Raw genomic sequence first — 25446 nt, 5'->3', positions numbered from 1 at the left:
AGTTTACTGTACTACGTATGACCATTCCAAACAAATATGTTGTTATTACATCGTGAATCTTGTGGTAGGCCTCCCCTCTGCACACCAAGGCGCGGACGTAGACGGGATTGACTTTGATGGCGTTGGTGAACTTCTGGATGGCTCTGCCAAAAAAAAAGTGTCACGTCATTAACTTTGAGGTAAATCACAAGCAGCTGACTGACGTTGGCCCAAGTTTTAATCTTAGACACATGAGAAGGAAAATATAAAGTCTTTCAACCCGGGCAAACTGGACTGCAGCCCACGCGAGTACTAAAGAACAACTGCATGGAAGCAGTCAAGTAAAAGTACCAGAGCACTTGTATGAGAGTTCAAGTACCACAGTGGAACACCGCTATACCGAACATTCAGCTATACCGAACATCGTCCTTGGCCCCCGATTTTTGTGTACAAAACGTACTGAACATTGTGGTTGAAAAATGTCACGAGAAGAGCGACAAGTGGCTATTATTTCCCCAAGGAATAGAAGGGGGAAGCCTCCAATTGCTGTAGGTAGTAAGCTCAAAAACTGAGTAATTACATAATTCAATAGTCGGCACGTGTTCAAAGTCATCTTTCAGTAACTACCAGGGCTAGATATATTTAAACAGTTGAAGGAAAACTATATCAATATCCCAAACTTTGATGATTTTTTTTTAGGGAATAAATTGTGATTGAAGATTTACTCACTTGTGGTAGTTCTCCACCTTGGTCATATAGATCAGACCCAGGTTGACATGGGCTGCCGCTATGGTCTTGTCAAGCTTCAGAACATTATCAAAATCTGCGATGGCATCCTCATATCTGTACCATAGAAGGAATAGCACACAGTATTAAATTATTTGCGAACCAATTTTTATTTTTCAACGTTCCATCCTGTGCACTTACTCCTAACCAATTAAATATGAAGTTAGTTTACAGTTTTCTGTTGTGCTGAACATGAACCAGCCATATTGGTGTTCTTTATAGGGAGACTTGCAAATTTAAGATGAATGTACCTGTCATCGTCCATGTACAGCACGGCTCGGTGGAAGAAGGCCATGACGTTTTCTTCGCTGTCATCAAGAAGAACTGAGACGCTCAGGTCCTGAAGAGCCTGCTTGGGATTAGCCCTGTAGGAAGTGGTCCCAATACACATTAAATTCAGAGTGGTCATTGAGGCAATCACAAGTCAATCCTAAGTCGATCGCAAGTCAAATCACAACCAAGGGCACAATTAACAAGATGAAAGTGGCAGGAGGAATGCTCGAGAGTTGATGACTTGTGATTGACTAGTGATTGACTTGTGATTGATTAGTGATTGGCTTGTGATTGACTTGTGATTGGCTTGTGATTGGCTTGTGATTGACTTGTGATTGACTTGTGATTGACTTGTGATTGATTTGTGATTGACTTGTAAATGACTTGTTTTTGACTTGTGATTGGCTTGTGATTGACTTGTGATTGACTTGTGATTGATTTGTGATGACTTGTGATTGACTTGTGATTGACTTGTGATGACTTGTGATTGGCTTGTCATTGGCTTGTGATTGACTTGTAATTGACTTGTGATTGGCTTGTGATTGGTTTGTGATTTGCTTGTGATGACTTGTGATGGACTTGTGATTGGCTTGGGGTGATTTGGGATGTCTTGTGAGGACTTGATTGTAACTCAGTTAATAAACAAGTAATTGCCGTTAATCAACTTAGTTAAAATACTTGTGTGTTTCAAACTGAGGGAACATTTTTTAACAGTCATTACATTTTCAAATTAAAGCCGAATTAACAAGCTAACTTTTATTCACATTTGTGCGGACAATTTTATTCTTAAAAGCACACTTCTGGATGAATTTTGTACTGGGCAATATTTTCGGAGTGATATTTTGATGCTCTTTTGATTTTGTTGTTTAATTCAAAAAGTAACTATTTGAAATTTCTATTTTCCATCAAGTTTCCCTAATCCTTCTGGAATTTTTCACTATTGATGAAGTCATTTGTACATGGGGTCCACAGGGCATCAGTCCTCTGCATTATAGCCCTTACATTGATGGCAGTGTGCCTCTGTGATGATGGTAGTGACCCTTTTTTTTTCATTTTACAGCCTGTCTAAAAAAAAATGGTACAATCGAAAAAAGACCAGGCTTTCCAATACTTTTTGTTTCATCTCATTTGCTTTTGTCAATCCAGAGATAACTCCAGTTTACTGCGGACCACAAAAATCGAGTTTGTTTCTTTTGCCAAGTTGCAATCTTTTGTGAGCTTCAAGACAGCATGGCACAGTACTCCAAACAACTCTGCCCATGCATAAACGTGGCACAAAATCGATTTTGGTGTATCGCACTAAATTGATTATATCTCTGAATTGACAACAGCAAATAAGATCAAACAAACACTATTGGAAAGCCCAGTCTTTGTTCTTTAATATTATGCCAAGTAAGAATGACTTATTTTGAAATTTCATATTTAACCAATTTTTTTTTCTGATTGTGCCATTTTTTTGGAGACAGGCTGTAGTTCTCGTTACCCATGATCCCCAACCTCCAGATGACCCCTTTACCTCCTGAGCAGACAGCCTCGGTGATAGAACGCCACGCTGCTTAGCGGGTCAAGGTGTATCGCCGAGGACAGGTCCTCCACCGCCTGGACAAAGTGGCCGTGCTTGGCGTAGGCTCGGCCGCGGTAGGTCTTGGCTAGGGCGTTGGCTGGCTCCTGGGCCAGCAGCTCCGTGAAGTCCTTGATGGCTGCCATCCAGTTCCTGAGTGGTAGACATTTTAAATAACAATGTTATGTGGGCATGGGGCTTTTGGCACGTTAGGGTGCTACGGGTCCTTGAGGATGAGAAAACACCTGCAGACCGTGCTATGCATAGGCTCTCAAAGATTCTTACTTGTTGTTGTTGAACTGATAGATGCCTCTCTTGAAGATCGCGTCCGTCTTGCTTGGCATCAGCCTGGTCACCTCTCTGTAATCTTCCAATGCCAACAGCATCTCTCCACGCTGCAAATACATTAGGAAAAATGACTTATGATGGACTTCTATGTCAGAAAAATGAAAAGTTAATCTTGGGTTTTGCCCTTCACTGACGTGCCTTTATAAGCATTGCATGCTCAGCGCTATCTAGGAGCTTTTGAGAAAATTACTAATAAGTCTGCTCAGATGGGAATTGAACCCATGACTACCAGCTTTCTAGTTCAGATGTCTAAGCCACTTGACTACCAAGTTTCCGGGGTTGCAGGGGTGTGAGTGACCACTGATAAGAATAGCTGAAATCAGCTGAAAAAGGTGTAAAGAAGCTGAACTTTGGAAATCTCCTATAATTTTGTACACAGTAAGTGAGGAAAAAAAAGCTGAAATCCAAAACCAAAAAAGCTGAAATCAGCTTTAAAGCTGAGATTTCACACCCCTGGGTTGACTTGCTGAAACGAAAAAATTATCTTGTCACTGATAGAACTGAATCGGATTTGAATAGGCTAACCAATACAAAGGACTGCCTTTGTGACAGTTCATTTGCACAAATTGTGACTTGAACTGAGACTGAAAGACTTGTGATTGACGTCTGAGGACTTGGAGGACTAGTACTTGCCTTGACTGTACAACACTGATATAGCGCAGTTGAATCTGAGCTTTTACTTGCCCTACCTTTTCATACATCTCGGCACGTTTGTAGTAGGCCTCGTGGTCTTCAGAATCCAGTTTGATGGTCTGGGTGTAGTTCATAATGGCCATGGTTACGTCGCCCCTTTGACGAAATATCTCAGCCCTAGAAAATTACATATTAAAAAAAAAAAAGAAATCGCATCAATATTCGGTGAAGTTTGTTGTTCAAACCCAGCTTTGTTTTTTTGGCTTTGGGCTACAGATCAACGACGTTCAATGCTGCTGTATAATTCTGCAGCCAGATCTTTGAAATCACAGCCACAGACGAAGATGAGATTTGTTGAATCACCAGTTTGTCGCAACTATATGGCTTCCCAACCACGTATAACTTGCCTGGAATTTCTCATTTCTAGATTCATTTATAATGAGTTTTAGCAAGCCAGTACAGCACAGGTGGGGGCCCAGCTAAAAGGCATATGTATGGGAAATACCTAAGCATACATTGTAAGGGAAGAATTCAACATTAGTGTAAGGTTTAATTTTGCATTCAACCCCTAACAGATAATGGGTAAGAAATCTGTTCTCAATGTTGAAATTGTCTACGTAAGTATTGGGCCTTCAGCCTTTTGGCTTGTTTTATGTTGTAGCCTTGCTATCCAGCTCACTAGCCATGTGTAACTAGCCTGGAAGTTCTCATTTCTAGATATATTTATAATCAGTTTTAGCAAGCGACTACAGCACGGGCATGGGTCGGGCTGACAGGCATACAGGATCCTACACTAAACAGAAACTGTCCGGGGAACAGCAGTAGAATACTGACCTGGATCTGTAAGCACCCACGTGTTCCTTGTTGATCTTGAGGATGGTGTTGAGGTCTTCCAGGGCTTTGGTCTGCTTGCGTCGCAGCAGGAAGAGCAGATGGCGATGCCAGTAGGCATCCAGGAGCAGAGGCTCCAGCAGGATGGCCTGGTTCAGGTCGTCCCAGGCTTGCTTCAACTTACCCAGCTGGTGAGAAAAAAAGGGATATTTTCTCATTATTTCTTTCGAATGAAGCCAAAATTCTTCACAAGGTGACCATGGCACTGCAACTTGTAATGTACAAGATAGTACTCGGGCCAATATTTTTGGAACAGTATCTCCTATGACAACACAGAATTATGCTAACCTCAGAAAAGATTTGCAGAGCAAAAATACATTACCGAGTTGTCATTGTTTCTTCGAAATTAATGAAATTCCTTAAGAAGAAAATTGCGTGCTTAAGCACGGCGCAAACCATATCACCAGTGCATTTTTTCACCATTGCAACATTACCCGCACGCATGCCTGATACCGTTCTATAATCGGTCACAGGATGATCAAACACACGATGACCAGTTACATGATAACAAAATGACAGTCGTCACTTTCAAATCATGTGAATTCCTTCGCGAATTTGATTGGTTGACATAAACATTGCGTCCGTTGAAATCGAAGTGCAGCCGGCACACCTTTCTGTTGACATCGGATCTGATGAAATCAGATGCGCAAAAATCAAACATGTTTGATTTCATCCGGTCGCCCAGTGTAGGGTCAGATCGGTCCGAATTTCAGCGCACACCTCTGTACTATGACCTGATGATCAGGTGAACCGGTAAAATTGGAAAAGCGTGTGTCAGACTTTAGCAACCCAATACAGTTGTGCCCAAATGATACGCAACATTCCAAGATAGCAGCTCTACACAGAGCCAATGCATAGCTGGCAACAGCTAACAAAGTTCAACATTCCACTTTTGGAGAAAAAGAAAAAAATTCCTACATTTTGCTCCATGTGAGAGAAAATGTCACATAAAGAGAGCAGGGAGCTGCCCATATTTTCTCCAAAAATCCTGAAACTCGGACCTACCTTGCGATACATAGCTCCACGTCGACAGAGATCAAAGGGCGAGGGTTGGGGAGACTTTTCAATGATCGCAGTCAGCTGTAATACCTCTTCATGTAGCCACTGATAAAAAAAAATGAAAAAACAAACAAACATAGATTTTACCACACAATTAATTTTCTCATAAGCCAGTTTGGATACTTCAACTGCACATGTCCACATCAAAATTTGGAAAATGTTAAAATGGGTTAAACAGAGTAGAGTTAAAGGTAGGGTAAATCATTTGTAATTTGTGCATTATGTTCGTTTGAAGCAACACAAGTGCTACAAATCTAAAGACAGATGCTTAATAACTGACCTGATGAAGTTTTAGCTCAGTAAATGCTGTAAATTTCGAGAAAACAATATTCTAGGATCTCGAATTTCAATTCAAAAGTTGCCGAGTCTTGTTTTGAATTGCGCCCGAAATCAGTGTACGGGACACGATCTTATTCAGCCGTTTGCAGTTACACGATGTCACGCACTGAACCGACAAATTATAGCAACTGCGCAAGTTAACGCTTGCGCGCATCCATTCACGGCTTCGCCGAATTAAAAACTAACAACGAACGGACATTTTGAAAAATGCGTCTAGACGCACCTTTGGAAATAACCCGGAGAGTTTAGTGCCATTACTATCTTCAAACCAAGTATGTTTTTCAACAATAATTTCTTCAGTTACTTTTTGGATAGCTGCAAATGATGCACTCCCCCTTAATGAACACATGTCTATTGAGGTTAATAGCAAACAAATCCGCGATCACAAATTGTTTATGTTACGAAAAAGACGATGGAAACACAGCTGACAAAAAGTTGCAACGTTTTGCATTTACCGTTGCAATAACTGCAACAGCTACTAAACACCGATCAAGTCTCGTCAATTTTTTTTAATAAGGCCTTACCTCCACTATCTCCCTGTCCTCCTCTGTCTCCATGATCGGATCGGTCATGTCAACCTCCACGGAAAGCACGCTGCTGGCAGCTGAGCCCCGCCTTGCAAGAATCAAAAGAACGTTGGACAGGATGTCATACAATATAAGGTATCCATGCGACGCTGATCAACAGAAAAGAGTGGCGCGGGATTTGAACCCACTAGGGACGTCTGGAATTTCATACTCTAGGTCACAGATTTGGATATGACTCCAGTCGAGCCCCGCCTTGCAAGAATCAAAAGAAGGTTGGACAGGATGTCATACAATATAAGGTATCCATGCGACGCTGAGCAACAGAAAAGACTTGAGCGGGATTCAAACCCACCGGGGACCTCTGGAATTTCATACTCTAGGTCACAGATTTGGATATGACTCAGTCGAGCCCCGCCTTCCAAGAATCAAAAAGAGGTTTGACAGAGTGTAATACAATATTAGGTATCCATGTGACACTGAGCAACAGAAAAGATTTGAGCGGGATTCGAACCCACTGGGGACCTCTGGAATTTCATACTCTAGGTCATAGATTTGGATACACTCCAGCCAAGCCCGCCTTGCAAGAATCAAAAGGAGGTTTGACAGGGTGTAATTCAATATCAGGTATCCATGTGATGCTGAGCAACAGAAAAGACTTGAGCGGGATTCGAGCCCACTGGGGACCTCTGGAATTTCATACTCTAGGTCACAGATTTGGATATGACTCCAGTCGAGCCCCACCTTGCAAGAATCAAAAGAAGGTTTGACAGAGTGTAATACAATATTATGTATCCATGTGACGCTGAGCAACAGAAAAGACTTGAGCGGGATTCGAACCCACTGGGGACCTCTGGAATTTCATACTCTAGGTTAAAGGCTTGGATACCACTCCAGTCGAGCCCCGCCTTGCAAGAATCAAAAGAAGGTTTGACAGGGTGTAATTCAATATCAGGTATTCATGTGACGCTGAGCAACAGAAAAGACTTGAGCGGGATTCGAACCCACTGGGGACCCCTGGAATTTTGTACTGTAGGTCAAAGATTTGGATATGACTCCAGCTAAGCCCCGCCTTGCAAGAATCAAAAGAAGGTTTGACAGGGTGTAATTCAATATCAGGTATCCATGTGACGCTGAGCAACAAAAAAGATTTGAGCGGGGTTCGAACCCACTGGGGACCTCTTGGATATCATACTCTTAAGTCACAAATTTGGATACCACTCCAGCTGAGCCCGCCTTGCAAGAATCAAAAGAAGGTTTGACAGGGTGTAATTCAATATTAGGTATCCATGTGACACTTAACAACAGAAAAGACTTGTGCGGGATTCGAACCCTCTGGGAACTTCTGGAACTTTGTACTCTAGGTCACAGATTTGAATATGACTCCAGTCGAGCCCCGCCTTGCAAGAATCAAAAGAAGGTTTGGCAGGGTGTAATTCAATATCAGGTATCCATGTGACACTGAGCAACAGAAAAGATTTAAGCGGGATTCGAACCCACTGGGGACCTCTGGAACTTCCAACTTTTATACGATCAACGCTCAATCTCTGACTTTTCTATTGCAGCCAAGCTTTCTGGACCCTAGATATTCCACACTACGTCATAAACCAATTTTGCATTACAGATGAAAAAAGAAATGAAAACAAATTTGAAAATTTAATTACTGACAATCAAATCTCAAAAGAAGTTACCTTTTGGTTGGGGAGATGGTCGGCGATATTTCCTCCTCAAAGTCCGACTCGCTATCTGCTTCCGTGGGAGGGAAGACCTCGTCAAACCAGGCATCCCATATGCCTCGCGCCCACTCACGCAGGTTGTCCGTCTCATCCCTAAAGAGATTAAATGAGCATTATTTATTCTAAGAATTATTGTTGTTAAAGGGAATGTACATCATTGGCTTTTGCTGTAATTTTCAGAAATGAACTATTTGAGAGGTTAGTATAATAGATCAAATATTGTTACACTGATATTTTTGAAGTTTTGTGTTCGAAAAGGTTGGAAAACCAAGAAAAACAAAAATGTTCCAGTAGTCTGGTTCCCTGACTCCACAAAAGATAAAATGGATCAATTTATAGATGATGGAAAATAGTAAGGCAGGGGAACCAGTCTAGCTGGCCTGCACCCGTTCATGAACATGTAACCAATAGCAAACAAAATTTGGACTGAAAAAATGGTAAATTTTGAGCAGTAGTTGAAAAATAATTAGGTTTTTCCTACGCTGGTCGGCCGACCACCGTTGGAAATGTTTACAAAAATACCATTTTCTTGAAAAAGACTTCACACCAGGAGCCATAATTTTACAAGATGCTTGAGACTGTCATTTACCAACATCCTAGAAAGGTATTTCGTAAAAACTTGGTAGTTTTATTTTTCGATGTTTGCAAATGTTGTATATTCCCTTTAACATAAAAAAAGACATGTGACAAAGACATCCCTTTGTTCAATGTCAATGTTCATCCCCGACCGCAGATTTAACATGTGATTGACTCAATAATGACTCGTAAATATGGGCGCCTGCACGAACAAGAGAAGGTGCTTTTTGACCATTTTCGCAAGCCCAGTGGACGGGACCGTGGGCACGTACTGGTTCGCATGCGTGTAACGCGAAGAATGCATGACTTATTTTATTCTACACAAAGCCATAGCGTTTTTGCATGACCGTCAGGCGTCATCAGCAATGCGTTTGAATGTCTCTCCCAGTGGTCTCCCCCAACTCTGCCTTTCTTACAATTGAGGGGAGTAGTTGGAACCCGTGGGCGGCAGCTTTTTAACATTTCTGGGCAGGCTGTTACTCACTTGTCTCTGTTCTCCCTGACGTACTCGTCGAAGTCCAGTGAATCGGGTAGACTACCTCTCCTCAGAGATCGGACCCTCCTAAAAGAGAAAAGACAAGATGAAATTACAGCTCTGTAAAGTCCAAAACACTGACACTCTGTGCAACGATGCAGGAAAAGACAAACAAGAAGAAGATACAAGACGTTTCACAAGAAACCACATTAACCCAATCATCTCTGTACTGCCCCAACCATCCTGCCTGTTACTCCCTGTACCGCAAGAGACCACCTGAGCCAAAACCCAATATGAACATTTACAACAAGCTGCCATTATTACAGCTTCTTAACCCTAAAAGGGCCGGGGGGGGGGCGGAATCCGCCCCCCCCCTTCAACATTTTCCGTGATAGCCTCTAAAAAAATTTTTTTCGCAACCCGAGCTGTTATGACTTTTTAGCCTCAAGCTTTGCCCATCTTTTGATACCAAAAACGTAAAAATCGGACCACGGGTTGCCGCGTAGCGAAAAATTTTCCGGCGCTACGCGCCGTGAAAACTGGATTTTCGCATATACGTCGTGTACACAGAGCAGAATTGCCATTCGTACATATGAATAATTTATTAGCCATAACTCCAAAACCCTTTGACCTATAGTCATGAAATTTCTTGGGTATGTCAAGGAAGAGTTGCTCTATGCATGTATCGAGTTTCAAAATTTTTCGTCACTCGATGGCCGAGATCTTAGGGGGGGGCCGAATCCGCCCCCCCCCCCCCCCCCCCCGGCTGAGAGATGGTCAAAATAACCCGGCCCCTTTAGGGTTAAAGGGAATATACATCATTTGCTTTTGCTGTAATTTTCAGAAATGGATGGAATTGGGTGGTTGGAAATATATAGCAAATATAGTTACACTGACTTTTTTGAGGTTTTGGGTTCGAAAATGCTATAAAAACCAAGAAAACAATCATTTTCCTGTAGTCTGGTTCCCTGACTCCATATAAGAAGAAACAGAGCAGTTTACATACATTGGGGAATTGTAAGGTCAGGGAACCAGTCTAGCTGACTTGTACCCGTTCATAGGTGTGTAATCGATTGCAAACAAGTGCGATGGTCAATTGAGGCCAGTATTTGAAAAAAGCCAGTTTTTTCCAACGCTGGTCGGCCGACCAGCGTTGGAAATTGATACAAAAATACCACTTTTCTTAAAAATGACAGTATACCAGGTGCCATGATTTTACAGGATGCTTTACACTGTCATTCACTAACAGTCCAGCAAGGTATTTCAAAATGATTTGGTAGTTTAATTTTTTGATGTTTGCAAATGTTGTATTTTCCCTTTAACAAACTCTTGTGCTATAGACCATTATCATGTTGCGGCCATCTTGATTTTTTTTTCCAATTCAAATCAACGTTGCCAAAGCAAGGCTGGAAGGAAAAAATAGTCTGGTTCCTTTTTTGCACAGAAAACATTATCATTCAGTACTGTTATTGGATAAAGGGAACATGACTGAAATGGTGGCAGCATCATAAAGGTCTATAGGTTGCAGTAAGATTCAGGTTTCTAGTGGTAGACATTTTAAAAATGATCTAAAGCAAACAAGACCAAAACAACTAGAAACTTACGGCGGCACCCGCAAGCCCCAAGCAACAGGCATCTGGATTTTTGGAAGACTCTCCGACCTGAAAGAAGGATGGTGTCAATATTAAAATGATTATCCAAATTGTTCAAAGTCCAGATTAAATTTCAATTTGGGCACATAGTTTAAGTGAAACACACTAAAAGGCTGTCACACTTGCCTTAGTAACAATTTCAATAAAAAACAAGTCAGGTGTGTTTACAAACACAAATGCCCCGCAACCGTGACTGTTTCCATGACATAACACCACTCTAACATCAACTTACATGTACCTTGGTCACATGGAACGTTCATTGACAGCATTAGTGTCTTCTGTAGGTTTTATATGAATTAATCCCTAATCCCTATGATCTCAAAATAAATACAAGATTCCTATTGTTTTAGCCACTGTGAACTTGACCCTTGACCTTTTGGCCCCAAATGCAATAGGCTTCTTAGGATTACCAAGAACAATCCACAAACCAAATTTGAAGTTCACATGTTAAGTATTTCTCAAGTTATCGCGCTGACAAGATTTCTATTGTTTTAGCCACTGTGAACTTGACCCTTGACCTTTTGGCCCCAAATGCAATAGGCTTCTTAGGATTGCCAAGAACAATCCACAAACCAAATTTGAAGTTCACATGTTAAGTATTTCTCAAGTTATCGCGCTGACAAGATTTCTATTGTTTTAGCCACTGTGAACTTGACCCTTGACCCCAAATGCAATAGGCTTCTTAGGATTGCCAAGAACAATCCACAAACCAAATTTGAAGTTCACATGTAAAGTATTTCTCAAGTTATCGCGCTGACAAGATTTCTATTGTTTTAGCCACTGTGAACTTGACCCTTGACCTTTTGGCCCCAAATGCAATAGGCTTCTTAGGATTGCCAAGAACAATCCACAAACCAAATTTGAAGTTCACATGTAAAGTATTTCTCAAGTTATCGCGCTGACAAGATTTCTATTGTTTTAGCCACTGTGAACTTGACCCTCGACCTTTTGGCCCGAAATGCAATAGGCTTCTTAGGATTACCAAGAACAATCCACAAACCAAATTTGAAGTTCATATGTTAAGTATTTCTCAAGTTATTGCGCTGACAAGATTTATCCGGACACACCCACCCACCCACCCACACACACACCCACCCACCCACCCACCCACCCACCCACCCACCCACCCACCCACCCACCCACCCACCCACGGAAGGACAAGGCGGAAACAGTATGCCCCTTCGGCTTCGCCGCGGGGCATAAAAATTAAAATATGAAGAAAATTGGCCCCTGGCCTGTAAAATACCTGTGAATTCTCCTGGGCCGCTGCATCAGAAAAGCCTCAATTGCATCCAGTCGACGCTGGTTGTAATAAAAAAAATTGAAATGGTAATGAAGATGTGAACAAAAGTAAAACAAGACGGAAGAGTAGGTAATATCTCAATCCAAAACTGTAAGATTTTGAGCTCAGTTTTGAAAAGAAAAGAAAATCAATAAACATACTTGTAAAGAAAAATCTTGTAATTTCAAGGAATGAAAAATAACAACCGATTAATAAGTGTACTTTCAAAAACCTTTTTTAAACAACCAATGGAATGCTACCAACTACACCCAGAGCTCCAGTGCACTCTGTTATGTACTCTGCTATTGGTCAGTTCCGACACACGTCGGATAAAGGAACTGACAATGATTTGCATATTCATTTATACATTTTGTGCACACTTCATTAATCAAATTTAGAAAGATAATGAAAAACGACTTACTGGATCAAGTGGTCGCCTTTTCTTTTTCCTGAAAAAAAGACACAGAAAACACAGCATTCTTAATGAGGAATGTAACAACCTACTAAGAAATTTGCGTCTGTTGGCCAAAACCCATTTAAATCACACATCAGTTGTGAAATACATTTAAAAATGTAAAATTTGCAGGAATGTGATTTTAATCTAAATCCTTTTCTTGACAAGGTTTCTCAAAAAAAAAAAAAATGATCACGCAGTGCCAAAAATGTAAAATTCATAAGGCAAAATCCTGATGACAAAAGGCACTGGACCTTGCAAAATTTGTTAACAACTCTACCCTCCATAAACTTTGGGTGACATTGTCTTCTTGATATCCAATTGAACAAAAACCTTACCCTCTATTCTTTGGATACATGACATACTTCATACCAGCCGACCGAGCTTTCTCTGCCAGTGTCGGGGACGAAGCTGTAGAAAATAACAACAAAATAACAAAACAGGCAAATAAGGAAAGGCATGCACAGATAATAGCAAATTTTGCTGGTGTAAACAATAACTTTTTTAAAATAATGACCCGTTCTGTTTCACCTTGGAAATAGTTCTCAGACCATTTCATGAATGCCAAAACCTAATATTGATTTACAGCACCCCAATGCAAAATTCCATCTTATGAACATTTTAATTGTGGTACCCGCTGCTACATGTACATCAGATTCGAACCAGCCAATTGATCCCGCAAGCTCAGTAGTCGAGTGGTAAGAGGTCAACACTAGAAAGCAGGAGGTCGTGGGTTTGAGTCCCACCCGTATACAGTGTTTATTCGTCAGTGAAGGGTAAAACCTAATATTGACACCATTTCATGCCATGGTCCAGTGGTTGCGGTGTTTGACTCATGTACGATGGTACGTGGGTTCAAACCCTGCCAGGAACATGGTGTTTGTGACCTTGGGCAAGACACTTAACTACAATTGCCTCTCTCCACCCAAAATGGGTACCTGTGAGGGTAAAGGACCGAATGTGCATTGATAGCAGCTGCCGCGTGGTCTTGTGGAGGCAATAATTGTAAAGTGCTCTCAGATTGTTTGACACAAACGTTTGACTCAGAACACCTTGACCAACTCACAAGAAACTTACCGTCCAAAACGTCAAATGTCAACGACGCTCGGTTCTCCTGAAAAAAGGGTGTTGAAAAATGATCTCTTGGTAATTCTGGTGGTAAATACATGTACTTACGTTTCTGGGCGCTGGCATTGGGGGAGGGAGACTGAGGTGTCATTCTTGCCATAGTAACCAGCTGCAACAAGAAATGAAAAAAAAATAAAAATTTGTTTTTTTACCAAAAGAACAAAAACAAATAAAAAGTCCGATTTAAAAACCATCACTAGTTTGGTATGACACAAATATTCAAAAATAGTTTCCTGTTAAAATTATTTGTTCTGAAAGAATGTGGCAGTGCTCTTTTCTCTGTGGTATGATACAAAAAACTGACTAAGCAGGATTCGAACCTGCACCCTCTGAGTACCTTACCGGCAGTAAACTGGGTAGGGCTACCCAGCCAATAAGGAATTGAGTCATTAGGCAATTTCCAAACCTTGTTTTCAAACATGGCTCTTGAATCAGTAAGTAGACTTCATTTTCTAACACCAATAATAAATACTCAAAATTAACCCATAACACCTGTACTACATATTGTATTACAATTTAATTATTCACTGATTAATCCATAGACCGCTCGGGCGGTTTCAGGGAATACAAGGCAGGGCAGTTTGGGGCAGTACAGGGATTTAAGGGTTAGGTTTATTATACCCAGGTAAAGAAATTCAGAGAAACGCAAGGGTTGTGGAGCGCTGTGGTCCAATGGTTATGGTGTTCGACTCACACGCTGTGGTACGTGAGTTCGAACCCTGAGGGGGAACATGGTGTTTGTTTTCTTAGGCAAGACACTTTACTACAATGGACTCACGCCACCCAGGACTATAAATGAGAACCTGTGAAGGTAGAGACCAGAACGCGCTGATCTCGAACTGCTGCAAATCTGATCTCATGACCTGATTAACAGGGATAATAATTGTGATGCGCATTTGATCATATTGACATGAATTTGTACAATATCAATGTATACATTATTATTAGTTGTTGTTTGAACCCTGACAGGGAACACATTGCTTGTGTTCTTGGGCGAGACACTTTACTACAATTGCCTCTCTCCACCCAGCAGTATGTGAAGGTAGAGAGACCAGAATGTGCTGATCTCGAGCTGCTGCAAAAACTGGTCTCATGGCCTGATGAACAGGGGTACTAATTGTGAAGCGCTTAGACCTTTGGTATAAAACGCTATATAATCACCACATTATAATTATAAATGACTGATCAAATTAAGAGGTCTTGAACGGTCTCGGAAAAGGTCTTAACTATGTCACTGACTCACCACCTCGCCTATAATGTCTTCGCTCTCATCTTCCTCGGAGCCTTGGCGCTGCATCGCGGCCTTGACGTCCTGTATCTGCTGCTGCTGCTTCTGCACCTCCTGCATGCAGGTGTCAAAGTCATCGTCCAGGATCAGGGTGTCGTACTCGGCCGACAGCGCCGGGGCCGACTGGGTGCGTCTATCAGGAAACACCAAACACAGAAAATTGATATTAAGGGCGTTTATGATACATGGGCTCCATCTCAGCTGTGGCTTTAGACTCCAGCCTCATGAAGTCCAACTGAGACTTTTATAGACTCCAGCAAATCTAATATTAGCACCCAAGCAAGCATTTGATGAAATTTAGTCAAATTACAATTAACTGAATGTCTAAGGGAAACAGCAAGAAAGGTAATTGATATTAAGGGTGTTTATGAAACATGGGCTTTGTCTCAGCTGGAGCTTTAGGCTTCAGCCATAAATTTAGTCCCATTGAGACTTTAAAGATATGTGCCCTGTGCTTCATAAAAAAAAATTCTGCTGCAAACACATTTTCAAATTTGTATGTTTTTTTTGTAACCAAAAACCCTTCTTTTTACCCGCTTTTGGCATCTGCAAACCTGTGAAAAGATTAATGCACCTTGTCTTAAATTTTTTTTCCAACTAAAAATTTTCAATATGCATGTTTTGTTTTAAGGGGAAAACTCATTTTTTTAAAAACCGATTTTGGGCGTCTGCAACCCTCTGAAAAAGGGCTTTCATTTTTCCAACAAATGAATCCGCCCTGCGAGAGCCCAATTATTGTCTGGCCGCAACTAATTCAAATTTTGTAAAGAAATAATTCAATAACTAAACATCGGTGGATTTTTTGTTCGATGTCTCATTAAAAAGTGATTAACTTTTATATTGCTAGGAAAATAGTAATTGGAAAAGCAAATCTATCTTTCGGGGTGAAACTCGATTTGTCTATCTTCGAAGACAAGAGACACATCTTATATTAGCAGCCAAGCATGCATTTGATGAAATGTAGTCAAACTACAGTTACTACAATAATTTTTGAATGATTTTTCTCACTTCTAGTTCAATCAAATGGATCACACCACTCCAGATCTGGCCATAAGCCCCACCCACTTCTGGCTTGTGACCCAGTTTGACCCAGCTACCATGGTCACCTGACTAAAAACTCAAGTTCCAATTGGTTAATGCTCAGTTTGGCTGACAGGTAGGAAGGGTCCCATTGGCCTACCTGATTGGCTGCAGCGTGTCAATGGCATTGGTAGTTTCAGGTATCTCAATGATTATCCCTTGTTCCTCGGATTCCTTCTCTTCCTTTGTGGTTGAGGTCGTGACCTGGGAGAACTTGCGGCGCAATTCACTCACACTGGTGTAAGACTTCACTGTCATATCAAAACAAACACAGCAACGTATCAAGGTTGGACAACAACTACAATATCACAGTTTGAAGTCGCGCCTCCCAAGTCAGTCAGTCTCCAGTCAAGTGATATGAAAATTAGAGGAAATGTTACGCTGGTATTGCTTTGTCATTGTTCATCTTCTTTCGATTGTGATCTTGAAATTTGACTTGTGATTTGACTTGTGATTTGCTTGTAAATGGACTTGTGAATTGACTTGTGATTTGACACGTGATTTGACGTGAAATTTGTTTGTGAATTGACTTTTGATTTGTTTGTGATTTGACTTGTGAATTAACTTGTGAACTGACTTGTGATTTGACACGTGATTTAACTTGTGATTTGACTTGTAATTTGTTTGTGAAATGACTTTTGATTTGTCTGTGATTTGACTTGTGAATTAACTTGTGATTTCACTTGTGATTTCACTTGTGAATTGACTTGTGAATTGACATGTGAATTGACTTGTGATTTCACTCGTGATTTGACTTGTGAATTGACTTGTGAATTGACTTGTGAATTGACTTGTGAATTGAATTTTTATTTGACTTGTGAATTGACTTGTGATTTGTTTGTAATTTGACTTGTGCTTTGACTGAGACTGAGCTGACTACAACTCTGCTCAACAAAACTAGAGGCAAAACTTAAAATGTCTTTGAATATCCGTTGAGACACATTTATTACAAAAAGGTTATAATTATTGCAGACTCAACGATATCATTTGATACGAAAATAGTCTGTTTTTATTGGTTGCTAGTTGCAAGAGTATCAAAATTAAATTATTTGTAAGAACACTATTTTCATGTGATACAGAAGATTTAAGGTATAGCACAAACAAGAAAGAGAGATTAGTAATAGAGACAACCTCAAGATTTTCGCAACAAATGTAGACTGTGCTTTCTTTGATGATTTTCAAAATTTGTTTACCCAATAGCCAAACCTCTTTCTAAACAAATCTGAAATGAAATTGTTCATGGATGCACGACACTAAAATATGGATTACTTCATTCATTTGTAAAAATATGGACGTAACCATCTCATATCACATAACTCAATCATGGTGATAAAAGCACAACACTGATGTTCCACGTCAATCACACAAACGCGATTTTCATGCAAAGATACATTTAGCTGTTGCATGTCATGAGATGTAATTGAAAACAATTTCCCCACATTAAACAGATCGTCCCTGTTATAAGTTGCAACGTGCTTACTTACCAGCTAAGCGTCAGTGTGCAGTTTCTACTTACCATGGATGAGCACATTGCTGATGGTGTCATCGGTTGCCTGGCTAGGTACACCTTGATGGTTAATGGTGAGAGGCACACAAGAGAAGTAAAACAAAATAGACAAACGGTGCAAATGTGCAGGGTGTGATTTCCGTTGGAGGGTCCTTGTCTACCGGGTACCCCATTGGGTAATGCTTGGGCTCACCTCTTGATGTGCTCATGGGAATACTAGGTACCACTGGGTACCATATGGGTGCCCCTCATTATGAGTATGACAGAGCTCTGGGTGCAACTAGGTACAAAAAGGGTATTCTGTTTTGATACGCATGATAGAACTCTGCTTACAGTTGGAGGGTCCTTGTCTACTGGGTACCCCATGGGTAATGCTTGGGCTCACTTCTTGATGTGCTCATGAGAATACTAGGTACCACTGGGTACCATATGGGTGTCCCTCAGGATGAGAATTACAGAACTCTGGGTGCACTAGGTACCAAATATGTATTCTGTCTGATAAGCAAGACAGAACTCTGGTTACAGTTGGAGGGTCCTTGTCTACTGTGTATAATGCTTGGGCTCGCCTCTTGATGTACTAATGGGAATACTTGGTACCACTGGGTACCATATGGATGCCCCTCATGATGAGTATTACAGAACTCTGGGTGCAATTAGGTACAAAACGGGTACTCTGTCTGATACGCATGATAGAACTCTGCATATACCAATGGGTGACAGATGGGTACCACTGGGTGCCACATGGGTTCTCTTCATGGTAAGTATTCCAGCACTCTGGGTATCAATGGGTATCAATGGGTGCAAGGGGTGCCTTAAGAACCTCCTAATGATAATAAAGAGGTAGCACTGGGTAATTCTGGGTGTTATGAGCTGGGTTCCACTGGGTGTACCTGGGTAGACAGGTAAGGGTGTGGAGGGTGATGGTGGATTACAAAATGATTCCATATGACTTGCAAATGAGAGGAATCTGCAGTCCATATTACATGCCTAATATGAATAATTTCCACTTAAAATGTATATTGTGCTTTTCATTGGAAATAAACTACTTTTTATTCTCAATCATGTTATTCCTTTCAAAAATCCATATTTGACGAACTCAAAGCTAGAAGCACAAGTAATCAACACATTTGCTTCATTCATATTGAAATTGGGAGACATTCCACATGCAGATAGGATGTAAGTTCATTTTTTGGAAAATAAGTCGTGGATATTAAAAGATACAATTGACATCAAAAAGATACAATTGACATCAAGAAAAATATATATTAGAATTTCACTCCATGCAAATTCATGCAAAAAACACTCAAATGAGTTGTGAAAATGGTCAGACTTTAATATTTGTCATTCACACAGAAAGAAACGATTTTTGTCAAAAGGCACAGCAAACGACAGCACATGTTCACGCAAAATTAGACATGTGGGACAAAATTAATTTAAGTGAGAAGAAGGGAAGATTAAATGATTCCATACCTGAGCTTGACCTAGCTGGGGTCACCGGTGCAGTCGTTGCACCTTCCTGTTGCCGTTCCTCTTCGCTCGGCGACGCGTCTCTGTCGCCCTCTTTTGATGGAGTTTGGCCAGGCACCTTGACTGCAGTGGCCGCTTCTCTTTTGAGCCAGCCCAGTTTGGTCAGGTCTTCGCAGGACCTGTGCTGATGCTGTAAGAGCCTGTGGAATGATTATGTAATCAAGGAAACTGTTCATGAGGGATGTTATAGTATACAAATAGGGACTGCTTTTGAGGGCTATAGTAAAACTATAATCGCTAATGTGAGCTTTTTGGTCAGCATACTTTGCTCATCCCAACTTTAATCATAAAAGTTGAGGAGCTTTATTATCAGATGCTGCTTTTTTGGTCGACGGCAACTTTTTTTGGTTGACAACGGTTCATTGTTCCTATCCTTTTAGCAGGTTAAAGCCCTTGGCAGTTATGAAATACTGCAAAATTCTCTAGCGGCCTATAATATCGATCGCCGCACGCAAATTTTAACGTGCACTTTGCATACAACTTTTGACCAATGCGGGTATTCCATTGACAATTTATGGCTGTTTAAATGTCACATTAATCGACATGTCAAAAAGTTAAAATACTGAGAAAAAGGCCTTTATAAAAAAAGTTTCTTGTATTGTTGTCATGAAAATGAAGGATGCCAATAGTTTTTTCCCCTAAAAAACACTTTTATTCCACGACGTTTATACTATTTCTTTACAATATGTGAAGTAGACATATAATATATCAAAGATTACAAATATCAATAAATCTGAAAATCGAAGAAAAAATCAACCCTGTTCATTTTTGTTTGCATTTCTCCCCAACTACAGCTTGTGCCCAGTTCCATCTTATATTGCCTGAATGCCTCACATATACAATTTGTGAATAGTGCTCAGCTTATTATTGTAATGTGCTAAGTATTTTAAGTATTTTGCTAAGCATTGTAATACGCAACAATCAGCCGAGAAATCGTTGTAACCAATAGAGACATCACATGGCAAATTAGCTGGTAAACTTAGCAAATATTTTCTGTGATTAGCAAATTTGTTTGCCCAAACTTATTAAATTAAGCAGCTTTGGGATAAGACTTAGCACAAATCTCTAAGCAGTTTTAATTTTTCCAAACCTGTGGGAATCGCTTTTCTCCTCATCGTCTCCTTCCTCCAAGGCTCCAGCCAGGCCGACGTCGCTATCCCCTCCTTCCTCCAATCCAACCCCTTCAGAGATTGGCCTCTCGCCGTCCTCGTCCAGCGCGGCCCCTTGGAATTCTGGGTACAGGACGCTGCGGATGTAGGCGGAGGGCAGGTCCATCTTGGGCGGGGCCGGGGTCCAGTAGAGGCGGGACTGGTCCTGCCTGAGGGGCATGCGCTGGCCAGCAATCTCCAGCTCCTCGTCGTCAAACTGTGAATAAAACAAAGAGGACATGAAAAAACTACTAGATCTAATGCCAAAAAAAAGTCTCCAGTTTCTGGTATGCGCGCATAGCCATGCGCATCGGCAAAATGAAAAAGTTTTTTTTCAAATGTAAGATGATGTCTCAAAACCGCCAAACTCACTGGTTTGACTGGAATCCTGCTGCTACACAATTTTAATGTGTTTTTAGATGGGGTTACGATCGAGTATAAGCTTTATGTGGCCTCTCTGGACTCCCATATATTTTGCACTAAATTTAGTCTGGCACCATTTGCAGTCATCAGCCGATATTTGAGGGAAAAAAAGTAAAAAATTTTTTTTTTAAAAGCCGCGTCGCCGCACCACTTTTTTTTTTGGCCTAAAAGAAATGTAAGTTAATATCTGTGAAAAAAATTACATATGTCTTACTCAGATCTGTAGTGGCAGGCACATATTTTCTAAAAACAACTGTCATCATAGCTATATTTACAGATTATGAATGTTCAGTACCACTGGGCGAGTAACTCGATTACTTGAGTGCTCACGAGTAGTTTATGCTACTCGTTGGTCTACTTTTGATTTTTATCTAATCGAGTACTTGTCCTGGCGCGAGTAGAAGCAGGTACTCGCGAGTAGTAATTTAGGGTTCACGGCTTAATGTGTCCCCTGCAAACAGGGAATCACTCCCTCCACCTCTCTCTCCCTAGGATTCCATTCGTCAAAAGAAAATATATTTCAAGTAAATGACTCAAAACGTTGCACAATAAGGATACCTCATTGCTGAATAATGTGGTTTGACTTGCACGCTATTTGCTTGTAGTTACTTCTCGTCATACTAACATATGTGATGCGATCAAGCTAAATGAGTCGATTGTCGACCCTGGTCAAACATTTTTTATTACAGATTTGAAAAGAGCACAATCTAAGCATTACTGCTGTGAAAACCGCATGCTGGTACCATCTTTAGTTCCAAAATTATGGAAGTTGGAACACCAAGAGATGTGATGAAGTGATGTGATGAAGTGGCCCTATTTTGGCCTGTATCTCTAAATAAAAATTCCTGACAAATGACTCATTTAGCTTGATCGCATCACACATATGTCACTTTTCTGCTTTTATGGGAATTCGGTTAACTACTCACGAGTACTCGACTACTCGCAAGTCATTTCTTTGTAAGTACTCAAGTAGAAAAATCCACTACTCGCCCAGGACTAACATTCAGTTTTTTTAAATGGTGACATAGTTTCATATTTTTTGTTGTTGAAAACTCGTGGGAAGAAGACAGTATCGTTTCTCCTTTGTGATTACAATTAAAATCCCTGTGTCGCCAATGGCCTGAGTTGCGAAAGTGCATGAAAAATCAAAGCAAACTGTCACTTATATTTCTAAATATTTTGAGTTGTTAAAATTTGAAGTGCCTGAAATCTTCTAAAATTTAAATAAACTAAGGTGCCTTGTCCATTCACTGTTGATTTCGGTCTTTGATCATTCTAGATCTGGAGATGAGGCCCAGACTGGAAACAAAACCAAGGTTTCGCAAATGTCCGAATAGTGCGGTCCCACTCACCACTTGTTGCGCCCTCTTCTCCCACGCCTCCAGAGTCTGGGTGTCAGACCCCGTTTTCTCCTCAGCCTCTTTCAGGATTCGCTGGGCAGCCGCCGACATGAGCCGCTGCTGCTGGTCCATGGCGTACTGTGCCGTCCGCTCTGAGGCTACCTTGCTACTAAGGCTGTGGCTGTGACTGGGACGAGAGGTTGTAGACCGCAGCGTCTGGGTATAGGAGTTCTCTGAGACACTTGGCTCCTGTTAAAATGTTTGTTAGAAACATCACAAGTCCAATCGCAAGTTCAATCATAAGTCGCATCACAAGTCGTCGGATGCGTGGAAAAAATGGGTCAAAAGGTCAAATTCAGCTTTTTCGGGTAATCGATAGAGCATGGAAATATCTTTGACATAAATTGATATACATTTTGTCTCGAGGGTTTTTTCATTATTTGTCCCCGGCAAAAGGACGTTAGCGTGTAATACTAATGTAACAAAATACGTTCCAAGTGCGCTAACGTCCCACTGAAGTCGGTATGCAAAGCCAAGTTCTGTCTTTAAACTTTTGTCTTTAACGGACGTTATGATTAAACATGCCACTTAAGAGCACTTTTGAGGCAGGGGGATTCCCGGTAAAAGGTTGTAAATATGCAAATAAATACGCATAAATATGCAAATAACTTCAAATTTAAGTAATACTTTGAAACAAAAATGCACAAAATTACTTCAATTATTTATGTGAGTCAAGCGTTGACACGACGCACACGAGCACGAAGTTGCTTAATTCATCGGTTCAGTGCGTGACATCGCGTAGCTGCAATCAATTCAAAACATGGCTTGGCAACTTCTGAATTGAAATCAACATCCTAGAATATTGTTTTCTCGGAATATTCAGCATTCACCGAGCTAAAATTCATCTGGTCAGTCTTTAAGCTCCCTTCTTTAGATTTTGAGCACTTTTGTTGCTTCAAACGTAAAAATTCACAAATGATGTACTCAACGTTTAAAGTTGGTTCCCTGACTCACCTTGACGGAGGTAGGCGGCAGCTTTGCGGTACCGGCATACTTGCTTGGTGTGTGATACATACGCGTGGCTAGCTGCAGACTACCAGGGATGGGCAGCTGGGCCGGGATGGTGCAGAAGTGATGGATGCTGTTACGATAGCCTTCTGGTTTGGCTTCTGGAACTCTCTGCCGATGTTAGGAAAAAAATCCAAAGTTATAGTCTATTCTGGAAGTTGGCCATTCTCGTTGGGCTTTTGATGGAATCTGTGGCGTAGGGTGAGACAAATTTTCACCTGTGAGCATTGTATGCTCAGTGTAGTTTTAGAGAGAAAGAAAAACATCACAAAACTTTGTTTAGGGGAGTCGAAAGCATAATCTCTTGAGATATTCTGCAGTATGTCCAAAAAAAGTGTCTGTCTGACTGTTTTTGAAATAACTACAAAACCATGAGGTCAATTTTGAAAATTGTTGGTTGTGCAGATACTTCAAAGCCTTGGCCTCAACCCCTATGAGTTTCATTTAATTTCAGTCACGCATCATTGCACAATTGTCACTTGATCACAACAACTTTTTTGGACACTGTGACCAAGTTCCATGCCTTAATCACTTTCTATGCTGTGTTATGCAAGCTGTGTAAAATCCTGCATGCTATTAAAAAAAGGCTGATGTGGTTTGGGATTGGAATCATTTGCCCTTGAGCATTAAACTGAGGTCTTGCCATGATGACTGATAGCCAGGCAAATGATTCCAAACCCAACTGCAGCCTTTTTCACAACATGAACAATTTTACACAGCTTACTTAACACAGTACTGAAATAGAATAAGGCAAGGAACTTGATCGCAGTTTCCAAAAATGTTGTGATGAATTGACAATTGTGTAGTGATGCGTGACTGAAATCAAATGAAACTCATAGGGGTTGAGGCCAAGGCTTAGGAGTATCTGCACAACCAACATTTTCAAAACTGACCTGGTGGTTTTGTAGTTATTTCAAAAATAGTCAGACAGATTTTTTTTTTTTGGGGGGGACATACTGAAGTTAAGACATCAACATTAGAAGCAGGAGGTGGTGAAATTCTGCTTGTGATTTGTCTTTATGGGACAGCATGGATAAAGCTTTACCACTGAAGTGCAAACCGAACAATAAAACTTTTAAAAGGTAGCGCATAATGATCTATGAGTAAATAACAATCTGACATTGCAGAAAATAAACACAATTGGAAGTCTGATCATCAAAACAAAATCATCACTCTACACATCTTTCTTTCAAAGACATATAGAAAAATTTGTTTCAGAACTGTTTATTAACCGCTGCGGGCATCTTAATGATAAAAATTCCCCCCAAAAAAGTCCATTAATAACTACACCGTAAATAAGTTATTGCAAAATGTGAATGTTTTCAACAGACAGCAGAAGATCATTTCTTTATGCACTAATGAATAGATGCGTTCATCTCAAATAAAGATACAGACTCAAAAATTGATTATGCACAGTCTACATCATTCAAAAACGAGAGAGTGTGTTTAAGTTGCATCCTTTATTGAGGGGACAACTCAATGCCAGAGTCCCGGGACAGACTCTAGATCATAAACTGAAGACTCTCACTTCCTCCCTGGGGGCTTTCTCCTGAGGTGCCCAGCTGGACAGGAAAGACACCGAGGAGCTCTGGACGGTAGGCTTGGACATAGGTTCCCTGATGGCTTCCCTGGCATCTCTCCTGGGATTCAACGGTTGAGGTTCACCTTCCACGTTCATGATCTCCTCGTAGGTGACATCTAGAGGCACCTGCAAGTCCTAGGAGGGGAAAACAGTACTTCAAGGGTAAGGCACTGGTCTTGTATTATCTAACAAGGCTTTTAATTAGGCTTGTAGGCTGGGGTTCTCCATTCCTATAATGCTATCATTGAATCTTGTTTAACAAGACTCAAGACTGCAGGTTCCTCTGGATGTCACCTACAAGGAGATCATGTATGAGGAAAGGAGAACCCGAGTCCTGAGGCTCATAGACTCGGGTTCCCCTTTCAACATTCATGAACTCCTTGTAGGTGACATCCAGAGGAACCTGCAGTCTTGAGTCTTGTTAAACAAGATTCAATGATAACATGATAGGAATCAAACCATCTAAATTATCTAACAAGGCTTGTGGGCTGGGGTTCTCCTTTGACATTCATGATATCCTCGTAGGTGGCATCTAGGTAACATCTAGAGGCACCTGAAGGTCCTAGAAGAGGTTAACAATGGTAATTCAATCTTAGACACTGGACTGGTGAATGAGTGGTCTCAGGTTTGATTTCTATAATGCTATCATTCAATCTTTTTTATCAAGACTCAAGACTGCAGGTTCCTCTGGATGTCACCTACAAGGAGATCATGTATGAGGAAAGGGGAACCTGAGTCCTGAGGCTTACAGACTCAGGTTCCCCTTTCGACATTCATGATCTCCTTG

At 40.9% G+C, this 25446-nt stretch overlaps 1 protein-coding gene across 3 annotated transcripts in view; it reads right to left on the bottom strand.

Moving 5' to 3' along the window:
- The window catches only part of LOC119733763, a 53320-nt gene that overhangs the window by 11847 nt on the left and 16027 nt on the right, over positions 1 to 25446 (bottom strand). For 2 of the 3 annotated variants that reach the window (XM_038207131.1, XM_038207130.1), the window contains 24 exons: positions 24606 to 24794; positions 23024 to 23188; positions 22022 to 22258; positions 20189 to 20463; positions 19042 to 19238; positions 17581 to 17631; positions 16165 to 16315; positions 14940 to 15117; positions 13745 to 13805; positions 12907 to 12979; positions 12536 to 12563; positions 12079 to 12134; positions 10785 to 10841; positions 9190 to 9267; positions 8085 to 8222; positions 6394 to 6484; positions 5477 to 5575; positions 4415 to 4599; positions 3637 to 3757; positions 2885 to 2994; positions 2555 to 2752; positions 1017 to 1130; positions 709 to 822; positions 50 to 143 (listed from right to left, as the gene is read on the bottom strand). In XM_038207131.1, coding sequence (XP_038063059.1) covers positions 50 to 143; positions 709 to 822; positions 1017 to 1130; positions 2555 to 2752; positions 2885 to 2994; positions 3637 to 3757; positions 4415 to 4599; positions 5477 to 5575; positions 6394 to 6484; positions 8085 to 8222; positions 9190 to 9267; positions 10785 to 10841; positions 12079 to 12134; positions 12536 to 12563; positions 12907 to 12979; positions 13745 to 13805; positions 14940 to 15117; positions 16165 to 16315; positions 17581 to 17631; positions 19042 to 19238; positions 20189 to 20463; positions 22022 to 22258; positions 23024 to 23188; positions 24606 to 24794 — 3060 coding nt within the window. The remainder of the gene's footprint in view (positions 1 to 49; positions 144 to 708; positions 823 to 1016; positions 1131 to 2554; positions 2753 to 2884; positions 2995 to 3636; positions 3758 to 4414; positions 4600 to 5476; positions 5576 to 6393; positions 6485 to 8084; positions 8223 to 9189; positions 9268 to 10784; positions 10842 to 12078; positions 12135 to 12535; positions 12564 to 12906; positions 12980 to 13744; positions 13806 to 14939; positions 15118 to 16164; positions 16316 to 17580; positions 17632 to 19041; positions 19239 to 20188; positions 20464 to 22021; positions 22259 to 23023; positions 23189 to 24605; positions 24795 to 25446) is intronic. The other variant, XM_038207132.1, reaches the window with a different exon arrangement.

This window comes from Patiria miniata, unplaced genomic scaffold (assembly GCF_015706575.1).
Source record: "Patiria miniata isolate m_02_andy unplaced genomic scaffold, ASM1570657v1 HiC_scaffold_26, whole genome shotgun sequence".
NCBI classification, from domain to species: Eukaryota; Metazoa; Echinodermata; class Asteroidea; order Valvatida; family Asterinidae; genus Patiria; species Patiria miniata.
The sequence above is the reverse complement of the archived record's forward strand: the minus strand, read 5'-3'. Positions and strand labels throughout refer to the sequence as shown.